At 41.1% G+C, this 23,474-nt stretch overlaps 2 protein-coding genes across 6 annotated transcripts in view; both read left to right on the forward strand.

Moving 5' to 3' along the window:
• The window catches only part of tjp2a (tight junction protein 2a (zona occludens 2)), a 141,603-nt gene extending 135,028 nt beyond the window's left edge, over positions 1-6,575 (forward strand). For all 4 annotated transcript variants that reach the window (XM_043716825.2, XM_043716815.2, XM_087995710.1 and 1 more), the window contains exons 21-23: positions 309-680; positions 3,298-3,377; positions 5,784-6,575. In XM_043716825.2, coding sequence (XP_043572760.2) covers positions 309-680; positions 3,298-3,377; positions 5,784-5,964 — 633 coding nt within the window. In that variant the 3' untranslated portion in view covers positions 5,965-6,575. The remainder of the gene's footprint in view (positions 1-308; positions 681-3,297; positions 3,378-5,783) is intronic.
• A 10,702-nt stretch (positions 6,576-17,277) lies between these two features.
• entrep1 (endosomal transmembrane epsin interactor 1) overlaps positions 17,278-23,474 on the forward strand; it is a 140,675-nt gene continuing 134,478 nt past the window's right edge. Inside the window, exon 1 of one of the 2 annotated variants that reach the window (XM_043716853.2) lies at positions 17,278-17,865. In XM_043716853.2, coding sequence (XP_043572788.1) covers positions 17,551-17,865 — 315 coding nt within the window. In that variant the 5' untranslated portion in view covers positions 17,278-17,550. The remainder of the gene's footprint in view (positions 17,866-23,474) is intronic. The other variant, XM_043716843.2, reaches the window with a different exon arrangement.

The following is a 23,474-nucleotide window of genomic DNA, read 5'->3' on the forward strand; positions in this document are numbered from 1 at the left end:
ATGACTCCTAGCCCAGAAACATAATCACTGCACCTCTGCTACTCCACCATTTTCCCAGTTCTGATACAGGAGTATCAGCCTGGAACTTTGAAGTTAGTATTATTCTGCATTGAACTGCTGAGTATTTTCAACATTTACTGACTCACTTAAACCAGATCTTGTCATTATCACTTTGCTGTTTGTTGGTGGTGTGGGATCTTGCTTAAGAAAATCATGATGTGAAATGAAAGCTGCAAAATGTCAGTTGAAGATCATAGCAAATGGATCTGATTTAACACTTGTATATTCTTTTGTCTCCCATTTTTAAGGCAAAAGTTGAAGTACACTCGTATCCAAAAGAGCAACAAAGGCAGTATCACGATTCCAGTCGTGGATATGATTCTCGATATAGCAGCCCAAGTCCAGGGAGCAGCGAGCATCCCCGTGGCCAGGACATCCCACCCTCCAAGCCACAGCCCCCTCCCGTGGCTTTAAAACCCTCTTTCGGGGTTCGGACGGCGCTGAAACCCCCTGTTCCAGCCATGCCGCCTGCCGGTGAAGAGGAAGGAGACTATAGTGAGGAGCTGGGTGAAGGCAATGTACAGCAGTCCGTGCTGGGCAAAGTGAAAATATTTGAGAAATTGGACCACAAAGCTCGAGTGCAGAGGCTGCAAGAACTTCAGGAAGCACAGAATGCAAGAGTAAGGCAGTCCTACCACTATTTAAAGGCCATAAGAGCATAACTAGGAAGACAGCCCCTTAAACCTCCTGCAGCATTCAATAAGATCATAGCTGTAGCTTTGATTCTATTTTTACACCTAACCCCAATAATCCTTGGCCACCACATAAATTAAACCTGTATCTGACTAGTTCAAACATGTGCGATGACCCAAACTCCATGTCCCTCTGGCTAGAGAACTTCAGAGATTAACAACTTTGTTGGAAGAAACCTTTTCCTCCTTTTTTTTTTTGTTTTAATAGAAGAACTCTTACTTTTTAAACAGTCTCCCCTGTGGAGTTGGCAGGGCTGGGGTGCATTGGTGATGGTCCTCTCAGTGTTAAAGACTTGGGATATATTCTCTGATTCAACTTTGCTGCACCTTCCTGTCAGAATTTCAGCAGCAATCATTTTTTTGTGTTGTGTACTCCGATTTTAATCACTCATTGGCTGCTGAGTTCTCTAATTCTCTCCTTTTTAAACCTCTCCATTCCCTCTACCCAATTCATTTCTTTTTTTTCCCCCATCCCAAAATCTATTCAGTTACCCAAGTGTTTAGTCACCTGTTTTAATAACCTGATACAGAGCACACTAAGTGTTTTGTCCGGTAATTGCTTGTAGAATGTCTTGATGCTTTCAAGATGCTACATGAATGCATCATAATGCCCCCTGTCTGACTTCCCTTTTTGATCCCAATGGTGTGAAAATCCAGTGGGTACCCTCAGCGTGGTAACTCCAGAGCGGAGTGTATGCTGGTGAACACTTGGCATTACTTCCTTAGTGGAATATCCATTCAGCCATTCGATTAGCAATTTCAAAGAATGTGAACAAATGGCGTTGTTGACAAATCAAAATGTTTGAAAACCTATCTGTGAAAACTGGAATCCATCTTCTGTGCAAGAGACCTGAAAATTATCCACTAAGCTCTTGCCATTAATGGTAAATAACCATTGAAGCATAAGAGTTGACCTTACTTGATTTAACTTTGCCTAATCAGTTATATAGTTTAAACCCGTTCTGACTCACTGGTGCAAAAATAACCATGGTTTATGTTCAGTTTCTCTTCAGCCTAATAGCACTTTAGGCAGCAACATACAGAATACTGCTCCTGATTTTACTCTTTCGCTGAAGATTCTATCCCTTAGCTGAAGCGTGATTATGCAGAGAATTATTGGAATTTACGGCTAGGTTTGGAAACTGCCCAGAGGCTTTAATGATTAAGCCGGAGCTCCCCCTGAAGATCCAATCTGAGCTTAATGTGTGGTCATGGGATTAAAAATAAAACAACAATCTAATCAGGTTGACCTCAGATGATAGACTTTTCACGTACTCAACATCACTAGTTTGGAAGCAGGTCAGTTACGTTGACTTGCGCTGTGTTTTAGAGGTTTCTTAAATAAGAGGGTTCCTTATTTGTGTCCAGATTTGGGCGGCACGGTGGCACAGTGATTAGCACTGCTGCCTCACAGCGCCAGAGACCCGGGTTCAATTCCCGCCTCAGGCGACTGACTGTGTGGAGTTTGCATGTTCTCCCCGTGTCTGCGTGGGTTTCCTCCGGGTGCTCCGGTTTCCTCCCACAGTCCAAAAATGTGCAGGTCAGGTGAATTGGCCATGCTAAATTGCCCGTAGTGTTAGGTAAGGGCTAAATGTAGGGGCATGGGTGGGTTACGCTTCGGCGGGTCGGTGTGGACTTGTTGGGCCGAAGGGCCTGTTTCCACGCTGTAATGTAATCTAATTTAATCTTATTTATCAATGTTGATTATCTGCACTCTTCACAGAACCAAATCTAAGAACATTAGCAGAAGAAATTTAAATTAGATGAGGTTTGTTTGTTGAAGCACAAGCTGTTCTGATCTAGAATGTTACCAATGGAAGCAGATTCAACAATAATCTTCTGAAGGGTATTGGATACATTAGTTGAAGGAGGGAAAGAATTAAAAGAGAGTTGTGGGAGAAAAGCATATGAGTGAGAATAATGAAATGATTCTTTCAAAGGCCAAGGACTGGTACATTGGATCAGCAGTCTGTTTTGCACCATGATTTTCAATAAGATGGAGAGCAAGTTTTAAGTTTTCCCCTAACCGCTTTAAGACAAACACTTATAAGAATTTAGGCTTTGTTTTTTTTTGCAGTTCAGTGGCTTGGATCTTCCATTTCCAACAGCAAGGCTGCATGCAGTGGATTAGCTATGGGAAATGCAGGGTTACAGGGATAGGGTGAGGTCTGGGTAGGATGCTGTGTGGAGGGTCGGTGTGAACTCGATCGGCTGAATGGCCAGTTTCCGCAATTTAGGGATTCTATGAATTCGAGCTTCCTGGGCAATTCCCAATTAGATCTGCATGTCAGCATTTCCACTTCCTCCTTACACAATCTTCTATCTTGCAGCTGGCCTTTAACAACCAGAGATCAGAAGATTGTGTCCAGATGTTTTTGGTGAAATATATAAACATACAAAAAAAAATCAACTGAGCACTTCTTTTACTGTACCTCTCTCCCTGTCCTCCACCTTTCAAACATTACATTTAGTCAGCATTGTGAATTGGATGCAGACATCCTAATGTCTACTTTGAAAAAGATAAATTCCTTCTTTGCATTTACAGCTGGAAATAGCACAGAGATATGCGGATATTTATGCAGTCCCTGTAAAACCACCTAAAGCTGAACAGCCCCAATTCCAAAGGTAAGACCAAGTACTCATCGATGCTTCATCTCTTAGCAAGTGGAACGGGAGAAGGCCATTCAGCCCCTTTCGAGTCTGTTACTCAATTACCGTCTCTGTTTTATATGCTGTAACATTTTCCTACTTTTTTTTTTTGTAAACTCTGACCCAACAAAATCTATTAATTTTAACTTTGAAAACGTTAATTCATCCCTGAACAGGTTTATTTTTTGATTTGGGGTGGGAGAGGAGGCAAAGATTCTCTCTAAGCTGTATGACTGACTGGTGTGCACAGAACCTTCGACCAATCAGCATTCCGATGTGTTGGCTTCCGTTTTTATAAGGAGCTTAGCAGAAAAAAATGTTTGAAGGAAATGTCGGATGGTGTGGGGGAGCAAGAGTTCGAAATTTCCACAACCCTTTTATTTGTATGAAGGTTCTCTTGAGCAGTTTGTAATTTTAATCCAGTGCCCCTGTTCTGGGCTCCCCTTACCCCAGCCCAGCCAAAGAAATAAGTTTGATAGAGAGAAACTGTTGATTTCTTTTAATCATGTTAAAAGCTTCAATTTCAGAAGAAGGTGGATTGAATCACGTTATGATTGAAGGGGTTGATAGGTTAGATGGAGAGAAATATTTTCCTCTGCAGGGGCTGAACAGTGTCAGGGGTCAGAACTTTTAAAATTAGAGCTCAGGAGTGAAAGAAAAATCACTTCATGTAATGGATGGTAAAGAAAAAAGCCACTCTTTCTTCCTCTCAAAAGCATGTGAATGCTTGTGGTCAGTTGGAAGTTTCCGAGACTGCAATTTCAGTTGTGCAAGGGTATTCAGTAATATGGTTGAGATGTCCGTCAATGAGATTGAGATCTGTCATGATCTTCCTCTTCCCACTGTCTCCCTTTAGTTTTGGTAATAAACTGGTCACATCATGCCGTGGTTGCTTGCTGACTCTAGTTTGATTGCATGTCCATTTGATTTGTATTCTGCTGCTGTTCACTTTATATATTGGTGAGTTTTGTTTTAAATCCAGTGCTTTGAGCCCTCCCTGTTCTGTATTCTCCTGGATGGGAATGGGAGGGGTGGACAGGGTTAATGTTCTGTATTGGTTGACAGGTTCCTCCTATGGCTGCTTTTCTCTTTCAAATCCCTAAACTGGAAAGCCCAGCCTTTGAAAGGCACTCCATCTAGTGGTTTCAACCGAAAGTCAGTACTGGTACACTGAAAATGGAGTTAAAAAAATCACACAACACCAGATTATAGTCCAACAGGTTTAATTGGAAGCACTAGCCTTCAGAACACTGGTCCTTCATCAGGTGGTTGTGGAGTACACAATTATAAGACAGAATTTATAGCAAAAGATAAGACTCTCATCTGTTAGTGACCAAGATTTGGAGATGCCAGTGTTGGACTGGGGTGTACAAAGTTAAAAATCACAAGGTTAAAAATAACCTGGTGTTGTGTGATTTTTAAGTTAGTGACCAAGTTAGTTTCACTTCTTTCATATGTAAATTACAAAACATTTTTTTTAGAAAGGTTAATCTGTGAACGTAACTCAGGTTACCAATGCTTTATAGCTAAATTCTCAACATCTTTATCCTGTCTGGGATTAGTATTGGTATTATTGTGTCTAAAGAGAATTTGGAAGTTGTAAATTAAAGAGTTCATGTTTTCTTTCCAGTGATTAGTCAAAACTTGCATTAGCCTGCATAGGGAGGATAAATAAATGAACATGCATTTTTATATAGAACCTTTTTTCACCATCTCCAGACACCCCAGAGCATTTCACAGTTAACAGAAGTTTGTGTTTTTTCATGCTGTGGTTACTGAATTAAAGTAGTGGGGTGTAAAGTTTTAAGTAGATCTAAATCTAAGAAAATACAGTATAGAAACAGGCCCTTTGACCCAGCAAGTCCACACCACTCCTCTGAAGAGTAGCCCACCCAGACCCATTCCCCAACCCTATATTTACCTCTGACTAATGCACCCAACACAATGGGCAATTTTAGCTCAGCCAATTCACCTAACCCACACATCTTTGGATTGTGGGAGGAAACTGGAACATCTGGAGGAAACCCACACAGACACTGGGAGAATGTGCAAACTCCACACAGTTGCCCGAGGCGGGAATCGAAACCTTGGTCCCTGGTGCTGTGAGGCAGCAGTGCTAACTATTGAGCCATCGTGCTGCCCCCAGTTGTGTCTGGTGCCACAATTCTAAATGGATAGCATCAGTTTTGAAGTCTTTTTGAGTTCAACATTAATTTTGTCTACACAGATCATGTCAGACTCATTGAGTTTCTGCAGCCCTTTGTCTTCTTTTTATCTCAGCAATGTTTGTTGCTTCTCACTGATCCATTCTACTTTTCAGGTTTTGTTTGATCATTAAGTTTTAATGACTGAATATTTATTTTCTCCTGTGAAAATCTCCAGGTCTCCTGAACCACAGAAGCCCCCATCACATACCTACCATGATCCCAGTGGAGCCATTTACAGTGATGAGGATGAGGATGAGGATGAGCAGTATCGAAGACAATTAGCTGACCATTCAAAGCGTGGTTACTATGGACAACATGCAGTGCAACCAACCAAATACAGGGACACCGAATTGTAGAAAACAATATTTTGTAATCCAAATTTTTTTAAAAACAGAAATTTACAAACACAAGCTGGAAATGGACAGCGGGTCCGTTGGTGCTTGAATTTTCAGCTGCTGATTGACTCGCTAAGTATTTGTGGCAGCATTTTTATTTTGATAGGTCTTTATGGAATAACCTACTTTATACCTTACAAAATGCTATTCTAACTGCCTTTACTGTATTTTTCCCTCATCATTTGATTGAAGTTTTTTTTTGTTGCAATTCAAGATAAAGAGCAAATTACAATAAAGTATTTGAGCTGACCAGATACTCTTAAGTAATTAGAGTTCTGAACAGTAACAAGTGCCTTTCTCCATGCCCCCTCTCTCTTTTTGAACAAAAAGATATATTTGGTGATGGTAATGACACTGGATTTTGGTTTGATTTGAGTGGTTTATTTTACTAACTGATCAACCGTTGTGGTATAAAGTGCTTGTAGGGACCAGAGAGAAAATATCTAATTTTGTATTGCCATTTGTAATTGATGTGTGTCTGTGTTTTGCACAGGTTTTTTTTGTCTTCTAACCTATTGAAAAGGATATTGTTTTTAAACTGATCAAATAAAATAAATTGTATTTAAGTGTCACTTCTGCTACCCTCCTTTTAAAGTACCAAGACCATGGGATTTAGATTAAGTTTTTAGAAAGTCCTGGTTTGGAAGATTCCATGCATTTCTTTACCTCTTGCCTATTTTAAAATTTTCTATCATATATAAAAGATTTGTTTTTTACATTGTACCTATTACTAGGATCATATTAAACATCAGTAAGGTTTTGTTTGGAAATCTGTGTTGAAACTTTATTGCTGGAACAGCACAGCAGGTCAGGCAGCATCCAGGGAACAGGAGATTCGACGTTTCGGGCACAGGCCCTTCTTCAGGAAGAAGGGCCTGTGCCCGAAACGTCGAATCTCCTGTTCCCTGGATGCTGCCTGACCTGCTGTGCTGTTCCAGCAATAAAGTTTCAACTTTGATCTCCAGCATCTGCAGACCTCACTTTCTCCTCTTTGTTTGGAAATCTGAAAACCCAAGTATTTACCACAAGAATGGCTCCACAAACTTCATGTTTAAATCACAAGAATTTTACGACACAAATCTAAGAACATGAATACCAATAACTACACTTTAACTGGCTGTTTAAGACAACTATATTTAAAAGTTCAATGGACACTGACTTAATGCAATTGCTTTTAATTTAAAGTTTATCATTCTACACCCATTTGATTTACACTCTCAAAAACTCAAGTCAAATGTCTCTTCAACATTGGACAACTGATCTCCGGATACTTTTTAGTACAATGTTTGAAATTTCTTGGGGCTTCCACTGACTTTCAGTAACATTGTCTCTTCAAATTTCTTCCAAATGTCCCATGGTTGTAAACTGTCCATTCAGAGGTACATTCTTAAGTGTAGCCACCTTGGGTCAGAACTGTTCTGAATCCACTGTTCTTTAACTCTGGAGCCTTGATTATAAAACCTCCCTTTTCCTTCTCTTCAGTTTGGCAATGCCAGAGTTTGAACTCACTATTAGGTGTCCTTCAGGGGTTTATACTCTTATTAGACAGCACACAGAATTTCAAATTGTACAATTCTTACAGTGCAGATCGAGGCCATTTGGCCAATCAAGACTGCACTGATCCTCTGAACAGCATCTTGCCCAAACCCATTTCCCCACCCTAACTGTAAGCCCACATTTCCCATGACTAATCCATCTAGCCTGCACATCCCTGGACATTATGGGACAAATTGGGATAGCCAATTCACCTGACCTGCGCATATTTGGAAACTGGAGCACCTGGAGGAAACCCACGCAGACAGTGTGTGCAAACTCCACACAGTCAGTCACCTGAGGCTCGAATTGAACGTAGGTCCCTGATGTTACCATGAACTCTGTAAATGAACTCTGCTTAAGAGATGTTTCTGCCTGCCAACTTGTTCTGAAATTAAACTGAAAATACTCAAACAGGGACCTACTAGGTTTATCTCCTAGGCAGCTTGGTCATATGGTCATTTAGTGGAAGTCAACTAAGGGCCATTTTGGTCCAATTTTTTTTTTCACCTAAAGCACAAAGCGACGGACTGTTGCATTCTCAGGATATTCACAAATGCTTGGAAATGTGACCATGTAAGAAACCTGGCGGTCAGTTTATGCACGGTGATTTATTGGAATTATCACTTAAATGTTAGATGAATCAGAATTTGAAGTTGGAAGTTTTTTAGATATTTTTGAGTCTAATGATTGAACCATCCACTGTTCAACTGCTCAAGTTAAATTCTCATGGCAAATAAAAGTATTCTTCCCAACTTGTGCACCAGTTGATAGTCAGTTTCCTTTTGAAATACATTTATATTTGCAGAACTGTTCAATGTCAAAGTTTTACACAATCAAATTGACACCCTCCCTTGAACTATCATTCTGAAATCTACCTCCATCTCTTGCTGCAGCTACTTATGGAGCAACTAAGTACCTGGTTGCTTCAGCTTCCAGGACCTGTTTCCTGTAAGGACTATATTCCCTTCTCCTGGTTTCTCCACCTCTATCATCTGTTCTGATGATGCCACCATCCACCGGAGTCCCTCAAACATCGACCTCTTTCCTCAACTGGGGATTCCCTGCCACCATGGTTAACATGATGTGGAGCTGCCAGTGTTGGATTGGGGTGGACAAAGTCAGAAGTCAACACAACACCAGGTTATAGTCCAACAGGTTTATTTAAAATCACAAGCTTTCAGAGCACTATGTTTGTCACCTGACTAAGGAATAGTTCTCTGAAAGCTTGTGATTTCAAATAAAACTGGACTATAACCTGGCTGATGGCTGTGTCCAACCCATTTCCTGTACTTCTGCCCTCACCCCTTTTCCCTCCCACAACAGGCCCATTGGTTCTCACTTTTCACCACCAGCAATTGCATCCAAAGGATTGTGAACTAACATTTCTACCACCTCAAGCAAGATGATACCACTACCACCACCAGACAATTCCCCTCCCCTCCCTTGACAACACTTTATAGGCACTGTACCCTCCAGGACAACTTGATCAACTCCTCTGCTCCCAATACCTCCCCAGAATACCTTACCATGTGATCATAAAAGGTCTAACATTTGCCCATTTACCTCATTCCCTCCTCACTATCCAAGGCCCCAGACATTCTTTCCAGGTGAAACAGCAATTTATTGGCACGTCATTCAATCCTAGTCTATTGTATTCCCTGCTCGCATTGTGAACTCCTCTACTTTGAGGAATATCTACATTCTGTCCAGACAAATGACCCTGAGCTTCCAGTTGTCTGCTGTTTGAACCCACCACTATGTTCCCTGGCCAACATGTCTGTCTCAGATATACTGCAGGGCTCCAGACATGGCTCAGCACAAGCTGGAAGAACTGTCTATTTTTTTTTTGCTGCAAGGACTCTGGAGTCTTCAGAACTCCATACTGAGTACAATAATTTTAGAGCCTGAACATCAACCTTCCAGCTCAGCGAGGAAACCCACATCTAGAACCTCAACCTGAGCTACAAATCTTCTCAAAACTCACTACTACCTTCATATCCCTTTTCCCACGCCCACCCCCGAGACCCTCTCAATGACACAGCCTGCTTTCAGCACAGCTAGCTCATTCTCGCCTCCTTATAATCCTTTATCAGCCATTCTTTCTCTTCTCGCTTTCTTCTCGCTTGCTTCCCCCATTCCTCTCCAAACCATCCCCATTAGGCAGCCCATCTGGATCACCGTGTTCAGACAAGTACATGACTCTAGTAAATCTAGTAAGCTTGAGTGTGGGTGAAACAGGACATTGGCAAATTGATGGAAACAACAACAGAATTTGCCAGAAAAAGCTCAGTAGGTCTGACAGCACCTGTGAAGAGAAATTGGATTTAACGTTTCCGGTCTAGTGACCCTTCCTCAGAACTGGCGAATTGATGATTCAGTTTATTTGTATTACTAATGTGTCCTTTCATCATTTTCCTCAACACTTGGGAGGAGGCTTATTGCAGATGGAGGACTATGGTGTAAATGGTTTCAGTTCTTCTATGGTTAGAATTTATTTGGGTTATTTTCCAAATCTGTCTAATTGACACGTGTTGTTCCAACATCAGAGCTGTACTTCAAAAACTTCTCTAGAGATGCAGCTCATTCTGATACACAATTCTTCAGCACTACAGCTGCCAGGTAGTGCCTGAGTAGCCAATATTAATTACCCTTAAATAATATACAAAGTTAAAAATCACAACGCTAGGTTTATTTGGAGGCACTAGCTTTCTGAGCACTGCTCCTTCAGGTAGTTGTGGAGTATAAGATCATAAGAGACAGTTTATAGCCAAAGTTTACAGTGTGATGCAACTGAAATGATGTATTGAAAAAGACATTTCAGTTACATCACACTGTAAACTTCTGCTATAAATTCTATGCCTTATGACCTTATGCTCCACAACCACCTGATGAAGGAACAGTGCTCCGAAAGCTTGTGCTTCCAAATAAACCTGTTGGACTATAACCTGGTGCTGCGTGATTTATAATTTTGTCCACACCAGTTCAACACCAGCACCTCCAAATCTTAAATAGTGCAGCTTACTAGGCCATTTCAGATGGTCAGTTCAGAGTCATCCACATTACTGTAGATTTGAATGGCAGATTTCTTTCTGAAGGATATGAGTGCATCATACCAATTTTTTAACGAGGAAAGTTAAATGTAAACTTTATGGTTTTGCTTGATTTTAGAGACTGATAACTGAAATTAAATTTCACCAGCTGCCGTGGTGAGATCTGAACACGTTGCCACAATCTTTAAATGAGTCCATTTGCTTCATTGTCATTTTCCCCCTTACTATCTCTTCTGTGGATTGAAATTACTGGATTATTTGAAAGCAAAGCTTTTTGCTTTCTCATACATTAGCAGGTTATAATAGCAACCATTGTTTTATATCACATTTATCTAACCGGATTAGCCAATGCTATTTTGGTCATTACACTATTAGACATTAGTAATCATTTGACTGTGTTTTGAACTTGAGGAATTCAGTCTCTACCAAAAGTATAAGCTCAAATGTGATTTATTTTCTCTCCACAGTTATGATGCCCTTAGTTGAATTTGTCTTCAATATTCTGAAAGTGTGCATTTCTAAGATGTATCAGTAATGTACAGCCAGGTGGAATATTCTTTTTAGTATCTGGTGGTTTGAGCAGTTGTTTGTCAAAACTTACTTGTAATAGAGAGTGAACAACTTTAAACACAGAGCTTTACTGATTTTGAAAAGAAGTTATACAGGGCTTGGTAGGGTGGAGGAGCTACTGATTATATTTCTGTTGTAGCTTCTGCTTTGTAAACCTCAATGTTAAGCTGAAAGGATTTTTTCCTTCTGTTATACTTTATTTAGATTGTTGAATGTTGAACAAAATTTCCAATTCATCTCACCAGTTTTTGCTTCACATTTAGCAACTGGAATAATTACATTTTCTTACAGACAGCAAGACAACAGAATACTTTTCCTCATTCTAGAATCATAGAATCCCTACTGTGTGGAAGCAGGCCATTCGGGTCATCGAAGCCATACTGACTGTCCAAAAAACATTCTACCCCCACCCTATCCCTGTAACCCTGCATTTGCCACAGCTAATCCACCTAACCTACACATCCCTAGACAGTATGGGCAATTTTAGCATGGCCAATCCACCTAACCTGTGCATTTTTGGACTGTGGGAGGAAAGCCATGCAGACATGGGGAAAACGTGCAAATTCCACAAAGGCAGTCGCCAGAGGGTGGAATCAAACCTGGGTCACTGGTGCTGCAAGGCAGCAGTGCTAACCATTGAGCCACCATGCTGCCCCTAAGCAGAGTTTATTTCAAATTCAGCTTGCTGGCATATTAAGTGTATAAACCTATTGTTACCTGAAGGACATCTAATGATGAGTTCAAACTCTAGATTCACCAAACTGAAAAGAGGAGGAAAGAAAGGGAGTATTTTAGATAGAAGGCTCCATAGTTAAAGAATACTGAGTTCAGAATAGTTCTGACTCAAGATGGCTACACAAAGTCACCTGAGGGTGGAATCGAACCCAGTTCCATGATGCTGTGAGGTAGCAGTGCTAGCCACTAAGTCATCATGCCACCCCAAACTTCTACTTGATTTCTTTTCTTGAGGAAACATAAGCAAATAAATACAATTTTGAAAGCCCACATTTTAGGAAAATGAAGAGGATGGAAGATGAGGAAGGAAATAAATTACAGTTCAGGGAACCTCTGGACTTTCCACACATACTTGCAGAGTGTATGAGGTGGATGAAGCATGAAAGGTGAGGTGAAGGACTGGAGACAGGAGTAGATTGGATTCTTCATGGAAGCAGTGGTGGAAGAATAGAAAATACTGGAAAGAATTAGGTCTGGATCAAGATGAAAGGCAAGTAGGAAAATCAGAAGGATGTCTTTGAAGATCACATTCTCACACTTACTGCCAGTGAGAGAACAGCCACCTTAATCCCTTCTCTGTCACGTCATTATCAACATTTCTCAACTGAATGTTCAGGTTGAAATTGGTATGAGACAGATAAAAAAACAAATAGAACTGGATATTGCTGAAAAAAAAGGAAAAATGTTACTGAAGCTTTTTGACTTGGGCTCACCAGGACTAATGCAAGAATGGCAAATTTCAAACTATTGTAATTTATAGTATAAATAAGAAGAATTGGGATAAGGAATGGGGGGGGAAAAAAGTGAAGAAGCAGCAACATGGAGACAACTGGTAAGTTCCGATGTCAAAGGAATCATTGGGGACCAATCTTGGAGCCTCAATATTCGTTCAAATTTCAGCTTAGTTCCTAATGGGTAACTGCACACAGGCCAAAAGTTACATTTATTTGGCCTTAAAGGATTGGAGTTTGATGCAAATAATTTGAGCAGAACAGCTGCAGCTTTACATGAAATTGTAAATGTTCTTATTCTGTAACTGTCTAGGTGTTGAATTAATGTACATTTCCTTGTTCAGATCCTGTACTCTATGTCCCTATCCTTTAATTTATTTGTTTTGAACAGCCAGTTGCTTGCCCTGTTCATTCAAAGTCCCGATGTTTGATTTTCCCTGCTGCTACATTCTCAGATTGTACCTTCAGCAAGTGCCCATACTAAATATTTACAGTATTAAGCTGTGTACAAGGTTCAAGCCTAACAAATCGTAGCCATTATTAGGTGCTCTGCTACAGTAAAGACCGGGTAATTATATATTTACTTAGCAAGTAGATTCTGCTACCACACACAGTGGTTGCAGTAAGTAGCATAGATGCATTTAAGGGGAAGCTGGAGGAATATAAAAACATGCTAATTGTGTGAGATGAAATAAGGTGGGAGGAGGCTCATGTGGAGCATAAACATTGTTCAGTTGAGCAAACAGCTTTTTTCTGTGCGATGACATTCTCTGTAATTAATCTTCATTTTAGCACTTTATGCCTTCTGTACTTCTGCTATGTCTTTCTATCTAGAAAGATCACACAACACCAGGTTATAGTCCAACAGGTTTAATTGGAAGCACACTAGCTGTCGGAGCGACACTCCTTCATCAGGTGATGGAGCTCACTCCGAAAGCTAGTGTACTTCCAATTAAACCTGTTGGACTATAACCTGATGTGTGATTTTTAACTTTGTACACCCCAGTCCAATACCAGCATCTCCAAATCATATCTAGAAAGATTCTGTAATTAATTTCTAGTCTTGACTATTCCAACACACTCCTGGCTGGTCTCACATTTCACACCCTTTATAACCCCCTGCTCATCCAGTCACACTTCAAGTCCTGTTCACTTCTCACCTATATTGGCTCCCACAACAAGTGGCACCTTGATTTTAAAAATCACATTCTCTTATTCAAATCTCTCCAGTGCCTTAACTATGCCAATCTCTGTGGCTGTCTCCATCCCTACAAATCTCTGGAGTTCTTTGAACTCTCTCAGTTCTGACTTTTTGAAATTGCCCCCTGGTTTATTTTTGCCACCAGTGCCTGTTGTAGCATCAGTTGGCCTGCAAGCTCTGGAAAGCCCTCTGTCTCTGCTCTTTAAACTCCACTTTGACCAAAGTTTTCCCAATTATCTGTGGTATATAAGACCATAAGAAATAGGAACAAGAGAAGGCCATTCGGCCCCTTCAAGCCTGCTGTGCCAGTCAATAGGATCATGGCTGATCCAACATTTCTCACATCCAATTTCCTGCATCCACCCTCCCCAAACCCCATTACTCTTGTTCCCCTCCTGATCAGGGATGTATCTATCTCAGCCATAAACACACAACACAACTCTGGAACTCCTTGCCAGAGAGCTGTGGGGGCAAAGACTCAACCCTTGGAAGAAATTCCCCCTCACAAACTAACAACAGAGAAGCATGGATTAAAAATAACTTATCTGACCAACACTTAACAGACACTGAGGATTAAAGTACAATTTCCGTGATGCGGACAAGAAAGATTTCTTAGCAGCATTAGAAACAACACTGAAAGACAACAAACTCACAGAAGAAACCTAGCAAACCATCAGACAGAGAGTCACACCAACATTAAGCAGGAAAAAGGAAGGAAACACGCTCAATACACAAGAAAGGAAAGCACTAGAAGGACTCAAAAAAAAGGTAAAAACATTGTTATCCCACCTGCAGACAAAGGATGCTTCACAATCATTTTAAATCAAACAGTCTACACCGAGAAAGCGAATGCACTGCTTGCAGATACTGACACTTGCCAACAGGTAGCGATAGACTTGACCCCATAACTAGAGAACCAAATCACATTCTGGATCAGTGGTGCTGGAAGAGCACAGCAATTCAGGCAGCATCCGAGGAGCTTCAGCAAAATCGACGTTTCGGGCAAAAGCCCTTCATCAGGATTCCTGATGAAGGGCTTTTGCCCGAAACGTTGATTTTGCCTGTCCTCGGATGCTGCCTGAATTGCTGTGCTCTTCCAGCACCACTGATCCAGAATGTGGTTTCCAGCATCTGCAGTCATTGTTTTAACCAAATCACATCCCTACTCAAAAAACTTCAGAAATCTGGACAAATAAACAAGACAAACTTCTAGAAAATGAAACCAGACAGATCCAACACACCATGATTCTATGGATTACCCAAAATTCACAAACCAGGAGCCCCTGTCAGACCCACAGACTCGCTATCTGGAACACCAATGTACAGATTTGCCAAGAAGCTACACCAAAGACTAAAACACATAGTAGAAGAACCACACCACTCCATTCACTCCACCCAAGAATTCCTGAACACCAAAGACACCAAGATAGAAGAGGATGAAATAATAGTTTCCTTCGATATTACAGCCCTGTTCATATCCATCAACATCAAACTGTCCAAGGAAACCCTGACTACATTATCAGATACTTCATCAGCAAAGACAACATCATCAATCTAGTGGACCTATTCCTTACCACTCACTTCACTTTAAATAACAAAACTAACGGAACACCCATGGGATCTCTGATATCAGGATTCTTAGCAGAGGTAGTAATGCAGAGATTTGAACAAACAACTTTGCCAACCATCCAACCCAAGCTTTGCCTCCACTACATGGATGAAACCTTTGTTATCACTAAACAAAACAAATTAGAAGAAATCTTAAAAACCATCAATAATATCTTTTCAGGCATAAAATTCACAAAAGAGGAGGAAAACACTACAAACTGCCATTCCTAGATGTTGCAGTAGAGCGAACAGCCAATGGGGAACTTCAAACCAGCGTCTATAGGAAAACAACATATACGGACCAAATACTGAACTACAGAAGCAATCATCCCAACACCCAAAACAAAGCTGCATTAAAACATTATTTCAACGAACCACTATATACTGCAGCACAGAAGAACTATGAAGAGCAGAAGAAAACCCATCTATACAGAGTATTCAAAAAGAACAGATACCCAATGAACACAATCCACAGATTTCTCAGCAACAAACCCTAACAAGCAGACACAATGCATCCTGAAACTCTACCCTCTCTCCCTACGTCTAAGTCATCTTGGAAATGACTGCCAGACTACTCAGACCTCTTGGCAGCATGGTAGACCAGAAACTCAACAACATACTAAAAGAGCAGCTAGTGAATTTAAAAGACCCTATTCAGACAACAAGCAAAACAAATGTCATTTACAAAATACCGTGCAAGAACTGCAACAAACACGACATTGGGCAAACAGGCAGAAAACGAGCCATCAGTATACATTAACATCAACTAGACACAAAAAGACATGACCCACTATCACGAGTATCCTTACATACACCTGAGGAAGGACACCACTTTCACTGGGACAGCACATCCATCTTAGGACAAACCAAACTGAAACACATGAGAATTCCGAGAAGCATAGCATTCCAACCGGAACTCTATCAACATACACACCGAGTTAGACCCCATCTACCACTTTCTGGGAAAAAGAAGAGAAATGACATCAGCAACACAAGGAAACCTAAACACAGAAATAGAAAGCAGGACATAACACCAGCGCTTCACTAGAAGCTCACTGATGTTACCTAGTCTGGTGACGAAACGTCAGAAAACTAACCTTCCAGCTCAGCAAGCAAACTTACATCCATTCCCCTCATCTCAGCCTTAAATTGGTGTCTCTATTCTGAGACTATGCACTCTGGCCTGGGACTCCCACATGAGGGGAAACACCCTCTCAGCATTTACAAGCCCTTTAAGAGTCTAAAATGTTTCAATGAGATTCCCTCTCATTCTTCTAAACTCCCCTGGAGTACAGTCCCAGCATGTTTTGTCTTCTGTGAATCCCTTTGTAGTTGGTACTTTGACGGTACTCTGTGAGGTCCCTTCGATGTTTCATGTTAATGGTACTGCAGATGAAGAAGTTATTCTTTTACACCCAACAAAGCACTCTGTCCTCCCACCCTTCAATCAGGGATGTAGTCAAAACAAGATACCTTGTTTGACCTCCATTTCTGAAACCCGTTCAAAAGAAATTTCATGCCAATAATATTGACGTGCTCGGTATTTTCCACTCATGTTGATTTTGTTTTCCCCATCGGTATGGCTGTAAAGCGACTGGGACTACTAATTCATGATGAACGAGGAAGGTGCTGCAGCCCGCAATAAAAAATAAATAGGAGGATTTTTAAAAAAAAGTATTTAGCTAGGTCAAACTCAATTTTTTTTAAAGTCTTAAAAATTAGGTTTCCTATTTTCTTTTTTTAAATGCACTGCTTGTGGCTGCCTCGGAGGGTCAAAGTCTCCTTTGAAAGTGACTGGCTTGTGTGTGTGTGCCAGATCTGGTAATGCAATCCCAAACTCGCCTGGAGTTATTTTAAAACTACTCAACTCAGCCACTTTGGAAAACAAGGGGAGGGTTAAAAAAAAAGTTGGAAAAGTGGGACGTACCGCGACTTGGGAGAGCGATGCATTTCCTAAAAGGCAGTTCCTTGCAAATGGCTTTTGAGTGATTTGGGGGACTGAAGGGGCTTCCCAAAGAAAACGTTGTGATTTTCTCTGTTAGGGGTGTGACTGTGGGTTACTAAGCCCCACAGTCAACCTTTTCTGTCTGTCTTTCTCTCTCTGTTCTCTTGCCGGATGTCACTGCCCGTGGTCTTGCCCACTTCTTGCTGCCCAGTGCAAGCTACCACACCAAGCGGGGAGCCACCGCTTCGGAACCGGGCTCGGTGTGTGTCATGGCCGGGGGCTCTGCACTCCAGCAGCAATAACAGCAACAATACCAGCCCGGCACGCCAGCCACTGCACTGCCCGCTCTACGGCCGCTCCCTCTTCGCTCTGGGACTGCTCCAGATCGCTCTGGGTTTCTCCATCGTGTCTCTCAGTTTCGGGGCTCTGTCCCTCACCGAGTCCCCCAACGTCAGGAACTCTTGTCCCTTCTGGGCCGGCTCCTCGGTGAGTTTAGCAACGAAAACTTTCTCCATAAGTTTGACACTGAATTAACTCTCGACTGTGCTCCGGCAGTGCCCAGATGGTCGTACTCGGACTGTTGCATTTACCAATTCGGTTGTGTTTTTTTTGGTCCAGTTGGAAGAGCGTCAGGCTTGCATTTATATAGCGCCTTTCGCGACCTCAGACCATCTCAAAGTTTCTTTTGAAGTGTGGTAATGCAAAACAGCCAATTTGAACCCTGTTCCAACAAACACCAATGTGATAACGACCAGTTATTTCTATTTTTATGATGGTAACATCAATAGACTTTTTAAAAATAAAGATGGGCCGAATGGGCTGGTTTTGTAAATTCTGTGCAACCATTGGTCCCTTTTGCCCTCCGGCCTTCTTCCTCAGTGTCTTTGACTCATTCTCTTCTAATTTTGAATTTGACGACACAGAACGAGGCTATTTGGCCCTTTGTCTCTGTGCTGGATCTTCAAAGGTGTTATCCAATTAGGCTCATTCTCATTGTTCTTCCCCAACAGCCCTGCAAATTGCCATGTCGTTTATTCTATTCTGCCTCTCTTCCTTTGGTTTTAAACAATATTCTATACAGATATTATCCTCACCTAGCAATTTACATTTACACGTGCAAATTAAAGTTGTGCAGTTTTAATTAAATCCTGATGTATCTTTCTGAAGTTGCTGCTCTTTAACTAACATTTTGGCGGTGTTACTTAAAGTATTCAGCTGTAAAATCCGTGATGGATACCTTTTTTAAACAGACAAGGTTAATGAGCAGTTTCAACATTTTAAATTTTAAAGTCACATATTTAAGTTGTGAAATATTGGATAGTATTGTGGGCAACTTATGCTTCTGACATCATAGAGGACAGTGCGTGTGATATTTGCAACATTGTCAAAGAATAAAGAATAGCAGGAACTTACGTGGGATGATAACAGAATTTCTGGAAGTGCATGGCACATTGCTCAGCATCTAAAAGAATGAGCTGTGCCTCACTAGGTAGCACTTCTGCCTCTGAGTCAGAAAGTTGTTCCTTTGAGCTGCACTCTATAAACCATTTTAAAATACCAGACTGACACTTGGACTACAGTGCTAAGGGAGGGCTGTACTGTCAGCTCTGCTGTTTGGCCATCCCAGGTGGACCTGAAATCTTCTGGGACTTATTTGACGATCTGGAGAGCTTTCCTTAGTACCCTGACAATTACAGTATCCTTAAGATACACAGATTAATTGATAACTACCACACTCCCTGTGGGAGTTTCCACTTCAGTGGCTATGGGACTGTTTTGAGTTGTCTCAAGGTTGTGAAAGATGCACAATAAATGCTGGTGTTTTTTCTCCATGATGAGGAGGTATGTGTCAGTGTTAGACTGGAGTGGACACAGGGATGACTTTCGGAGCGCTGCTCCTTCATCAGAGGCTGTTGAGGGTGGGTCACTTAAAGCCTTCAAGACTCAGATGGACAGATTTTAATTAGTGAGGAATCAAGAGTTATGAGGAAAAGGCAGGAAAGTGGAGTTGAGAATGATCAGATCATGATCTCATTGAATGGCAGAGCAAAGTCAATGGGTCAAATGGCTGACCTCTGCTCCTATGTCTTATGATTATACAGTTTGTATAACTTTCCATGTGTCAATTATAATTGATTACAATTTTAAAAGACTTACCTGGACAATTTAGCCAAGCCCATTGTGGCTCCAGACTAGTTACCAGTTTGACTGGTTTGCCCTGCACACCAAGTAAACCTGGAGCCCAGCTAACACGGCTTGACCCAAAATCTTGTAAATCCAGAATCCAGTGTCGTTTTGGACACAAGGATACTGGATTTGAGATATTGTACTTGTTGTAATCATTCCTTGTGGTAACAAGATCCTCGTTCTCACTGCTGTTTGGTTAAAGAGATTTCTCCTGAATTCCCTCAGCATCCATAATGTTTTTGCCTCTTCCGTATTGTATTACCTACCTTATATTGATGGCTGCTACTTATGCTCTTCACTGCAAGAGAAAACCCTGTCTTTGTATCCACTTTTCAAATTCTTAGATAATTTAAAGACTTCTATTAGGCCATGTTTCAGCTGTCTTTTCTTTTACCCTAGAGAACTCAACTCTTCTAGCCTTTCTTGATTTGTATAGCCATGGATTTCTGGTATTATTCTTTGTAAGTTTTATCTGCACCCTCTCTAGTTCCTCTATGTTATTTTAAGAAACAAATTTCATTTAAATATCACCTATAATAGCAGAAAAAAGCAACCTGAGACACTTCATACAAATGAACACTATGCCCATAGTTGTTGTGGTTAATGCACAGAAAGGGGCTCTTTGATCCATGCCAGCTTTGTATGGAGCAGTCCGGCCAATCCCATTTCTCCCGCTCAGTCCCCTGTGCCAATGCAAGTTTTTTTTTCTTCCAAGTGCCAATCCATTTTTCTTTTGAAATCACTTATTGCCTCTAATGCCAGCTTCATGAGCAAAGAGGTCTAGGTCATTACAACTTGTTGCGTAAAAATGTTCTTCCTCATAGTTCTCCACCCCTCCCCCATTCCATGGCAGTTCTTCCCCAAAACTTTCCCTCTGTGTCCGTAAGTGCTGGAATAGTCTTGTACACCTCTGTCAAACCTCTCCTCAATCTCCTTGCATTCATGAAGAACCCAAAGCTCCTCATTCCAAGAAGCATTCTGGTAAATCTCATCTGCATCCTCTTGAGGATTCACGTCATTCCTAATGTGTGGACAATCAGATTCCCATGCACTACTCTGATCAGAGCTTTATAAAGATCCAAATTAACTTCCCTGAGTAACTACCCAGTACCCTTTCTAATAAAATCCAAGATCACATGTTCTTTATTAATTATTCCCTCAATATATCTGCTGCCTTCTCGAATCTATGCACAAGAACCCCCCTCCCCCAGGTGCCCCTGCCCCTGAACACTTTAAAACTGTGCCAGTCAATATTGTCTCTCACTGTTACTGCTGTCAAAATGGATGACCTCACATTTGTGTGTATTAAATTCCATCTGTCATTCATCGGCCCATTTGTCAACCCTACTGATGACCAGTTGGATTTGATTAACATTATTCTCAACGACTTGCCACACCTCCAAGCTTGGGATGATCATCAGCACGTTTTGAAAGTTTACTCTGTTATCGCTGGATATTGAAATATAATTTGAAGTCTCTATTCTGAGTACTTAAGAACAGTATCACAGCTAAATGTCATGAATTGTTTGGTAATTGTGTAACTTATTTAATTATGTAATCACCTTTGTGGTATAGTTCTTTCTGCTGTAATGACATGTTGTTTTAAATTGGGATTGTTGAACTTTTGGGACATTGTTTTTCCTGATTTTTAATAATATGGATTTTCTGGGACAAGCCTTCTCTGTAGCAGCTCATGCTGTGTTTTCAGTTTACAAAAACTTTAAAACATATGCAATTAGGGAGCGGACTGCTTGCACCAACGACAACTTGCATTTAGGACTGTAATGTTAACTTTAAACTTTAATTCTTTATTTTTCGACTTATACTAAGAACAATGGTATGCTTTACTTTTAAATTTGTTTCTCTATGTTATTACTTCTACCTAAGTTTTGTACTTCGGTACCTTCATAACTAAGATGCTCCCTATGTGGCGACGTTGTACACTTTTCTCTGTGCTCCTGTACTTGAGTACATGTGACAATAAAGCTTAAATCAAATATAATATAGTTAAATGTTATAGAGCAAATCACATGAAACTTACCAGGCAAAATTTGACACTTAGCTGGTTTAAGAGATATTATAACAAGCCTAGGGAGATACGGTGGCTCAGTGGTTAGCACTGCTGCCTCACAGAACCAGGGTCCCAGGTTCGATTCCAGGCTTGGGCGACTGACTGTGTGGAGTTTGCACATTCTATCCGTATCTGCGTGGGTTTCCTCTGGATGCTCTGGTTTCCTCCCACAGTCCAAAGATGTGCAGGTCAGGTGAATTGGTCATGTTAAATTGCCCATAGTGTTAGGTGCATTAGTCAGAGGGGTCTGGGTGGTTGGAGGGTTGGTGTGGACTTGTTGGGCCGAAGGGCCTGTTTCCACACTTGTAGGGAATCTAATCTAATCAATTGGAAGGATATGCTGAAAGAAAGAGATGAAGTAAGAAAATGGGGATATCATGTGGAGTCTAAGCACTTGCTTGGACCAGTGGGTCTGAAAGGCCTGTGTTTTTCCTGGTCTGTTAACTTCAAAGCAGATACATATTCTAAAATAGTTAATAGTCCTGTGGAGAGAGTCAGGCATTTGTTTTAACCTGAGCCAGCATCTGACATGCTCGTGACAATCAATAGGCGTGTGGGTTGTTTTGTGCATTTTCCAGTAGTACCTCAAAAGTTGGTACTCCTTTGGGAGGTAATATTATATGTAATTAGCATTGTGGACAGGAGTTTTACAATTTGTCCTGTGGTAGGAATGTCAGAATTTTTGATTTGTTTTTTGCTTTCTACTTGCATTCGCGGGCAGAAAAATGTACAAGGTAAGGCTGGAATAATTTGCAGATGAAGGGTTAGGATTTTAGAGTCATAGAGGATGTACAGCACGGAAACAGACCCTTCGGTCCAACTCATCCATGCCGACCAGTTATCCCAAACCAATCTAGTCCCACCTGCCAGCACCTGGCCCATATCCTTCCAAGTCCTTCCCATTTTGGATAATATGTGGACATTATCAAGACTATTGAGAGGATGAAGAATTTTCCATGTGAAAGAGTGGGCTGGTCATGGTGATCAGGGTAAGGCGGTAAGGAATTGAGGCTCAGAGCAGAGTATACATATGTGTTTAGTCATGTAGCGAATTCAATGGAGAGATCTGCTTTTTGTGTCAGTGAGTGAATGTAATTGGCTTCTTGCGTGAGAATGTCTACCCTAGGCAATTTTGTTGTATAGACCTTATGGGAGTGCTGAGAAACAGTAGTATGTCTGGTTGACTGACTGGTTCACATGATATAACTTGCCACTGCATGAGATTGGTATGTATTTCTTTAGCATAAGATACCTGAAGGTTCTCAATGTACACCTGTGCTTTAGGCAAGGGCGGAACAGAAGATTTCTCTTCAGGTATAGGGAACTACAACAGATCTGAATTATTTTCAGAAAGTTTATTTCGCTACAAACCATCGATCTCAAACCGCGTATATGGTTACTCATTTCTTCTGAACCATCAGTAATTCCCAGATGAAACTGAACATTTGCACACCCCTCCTAATGTTTGGGACAATCCTTGGATGCTGCCTGACCTGCTGTGCTTTTCCAACACTACTGTAATTTAAACTCTGGGTTCCAGCATCTGCAGTCCTCACTTTTGCCATATTCAACAAGTTGTCCCAGCACATTTGAGCAAGTTGTGCTTGGTTATACGTCTTTCAGATTCAGCAATATATCTTCCATTACTATACATGAAGAGCAACAATTTGCATTTATGTAGTGCTTTTAACACCATAAAGCATCTTAAAATAGTTGGGATTAAACCATGTGATCAGGTTTTAGGTGACCAAAAGCCTGTCCAAAAACACAGGTTTTAGGGAGTGTCTGAAAGAAGGAGAGAAGGGGACAATGCATAACTATTTGCATTTTGCTTCCC

Source organism: Chiloscyllium plagiosum, unplaced genomic scaffold (assembly GCF_037043375.1).
Source record: "Chiloscyllium plagiosum isolate Xiang-an unplaced genomic scaffold, Cpla_swu_hap1 HiC_scaffold_2, whole genome shotgun sequence".
In the NCBI taxonomy this organism is placed as follows: domain Eukaryota; kingdom Metazoa; phylum Chordata; class Chondrichthyes; order Orectolobiformes; family Hemiscylliidae; genus Chiloscyllium; species Chiloscyllium plagiosum.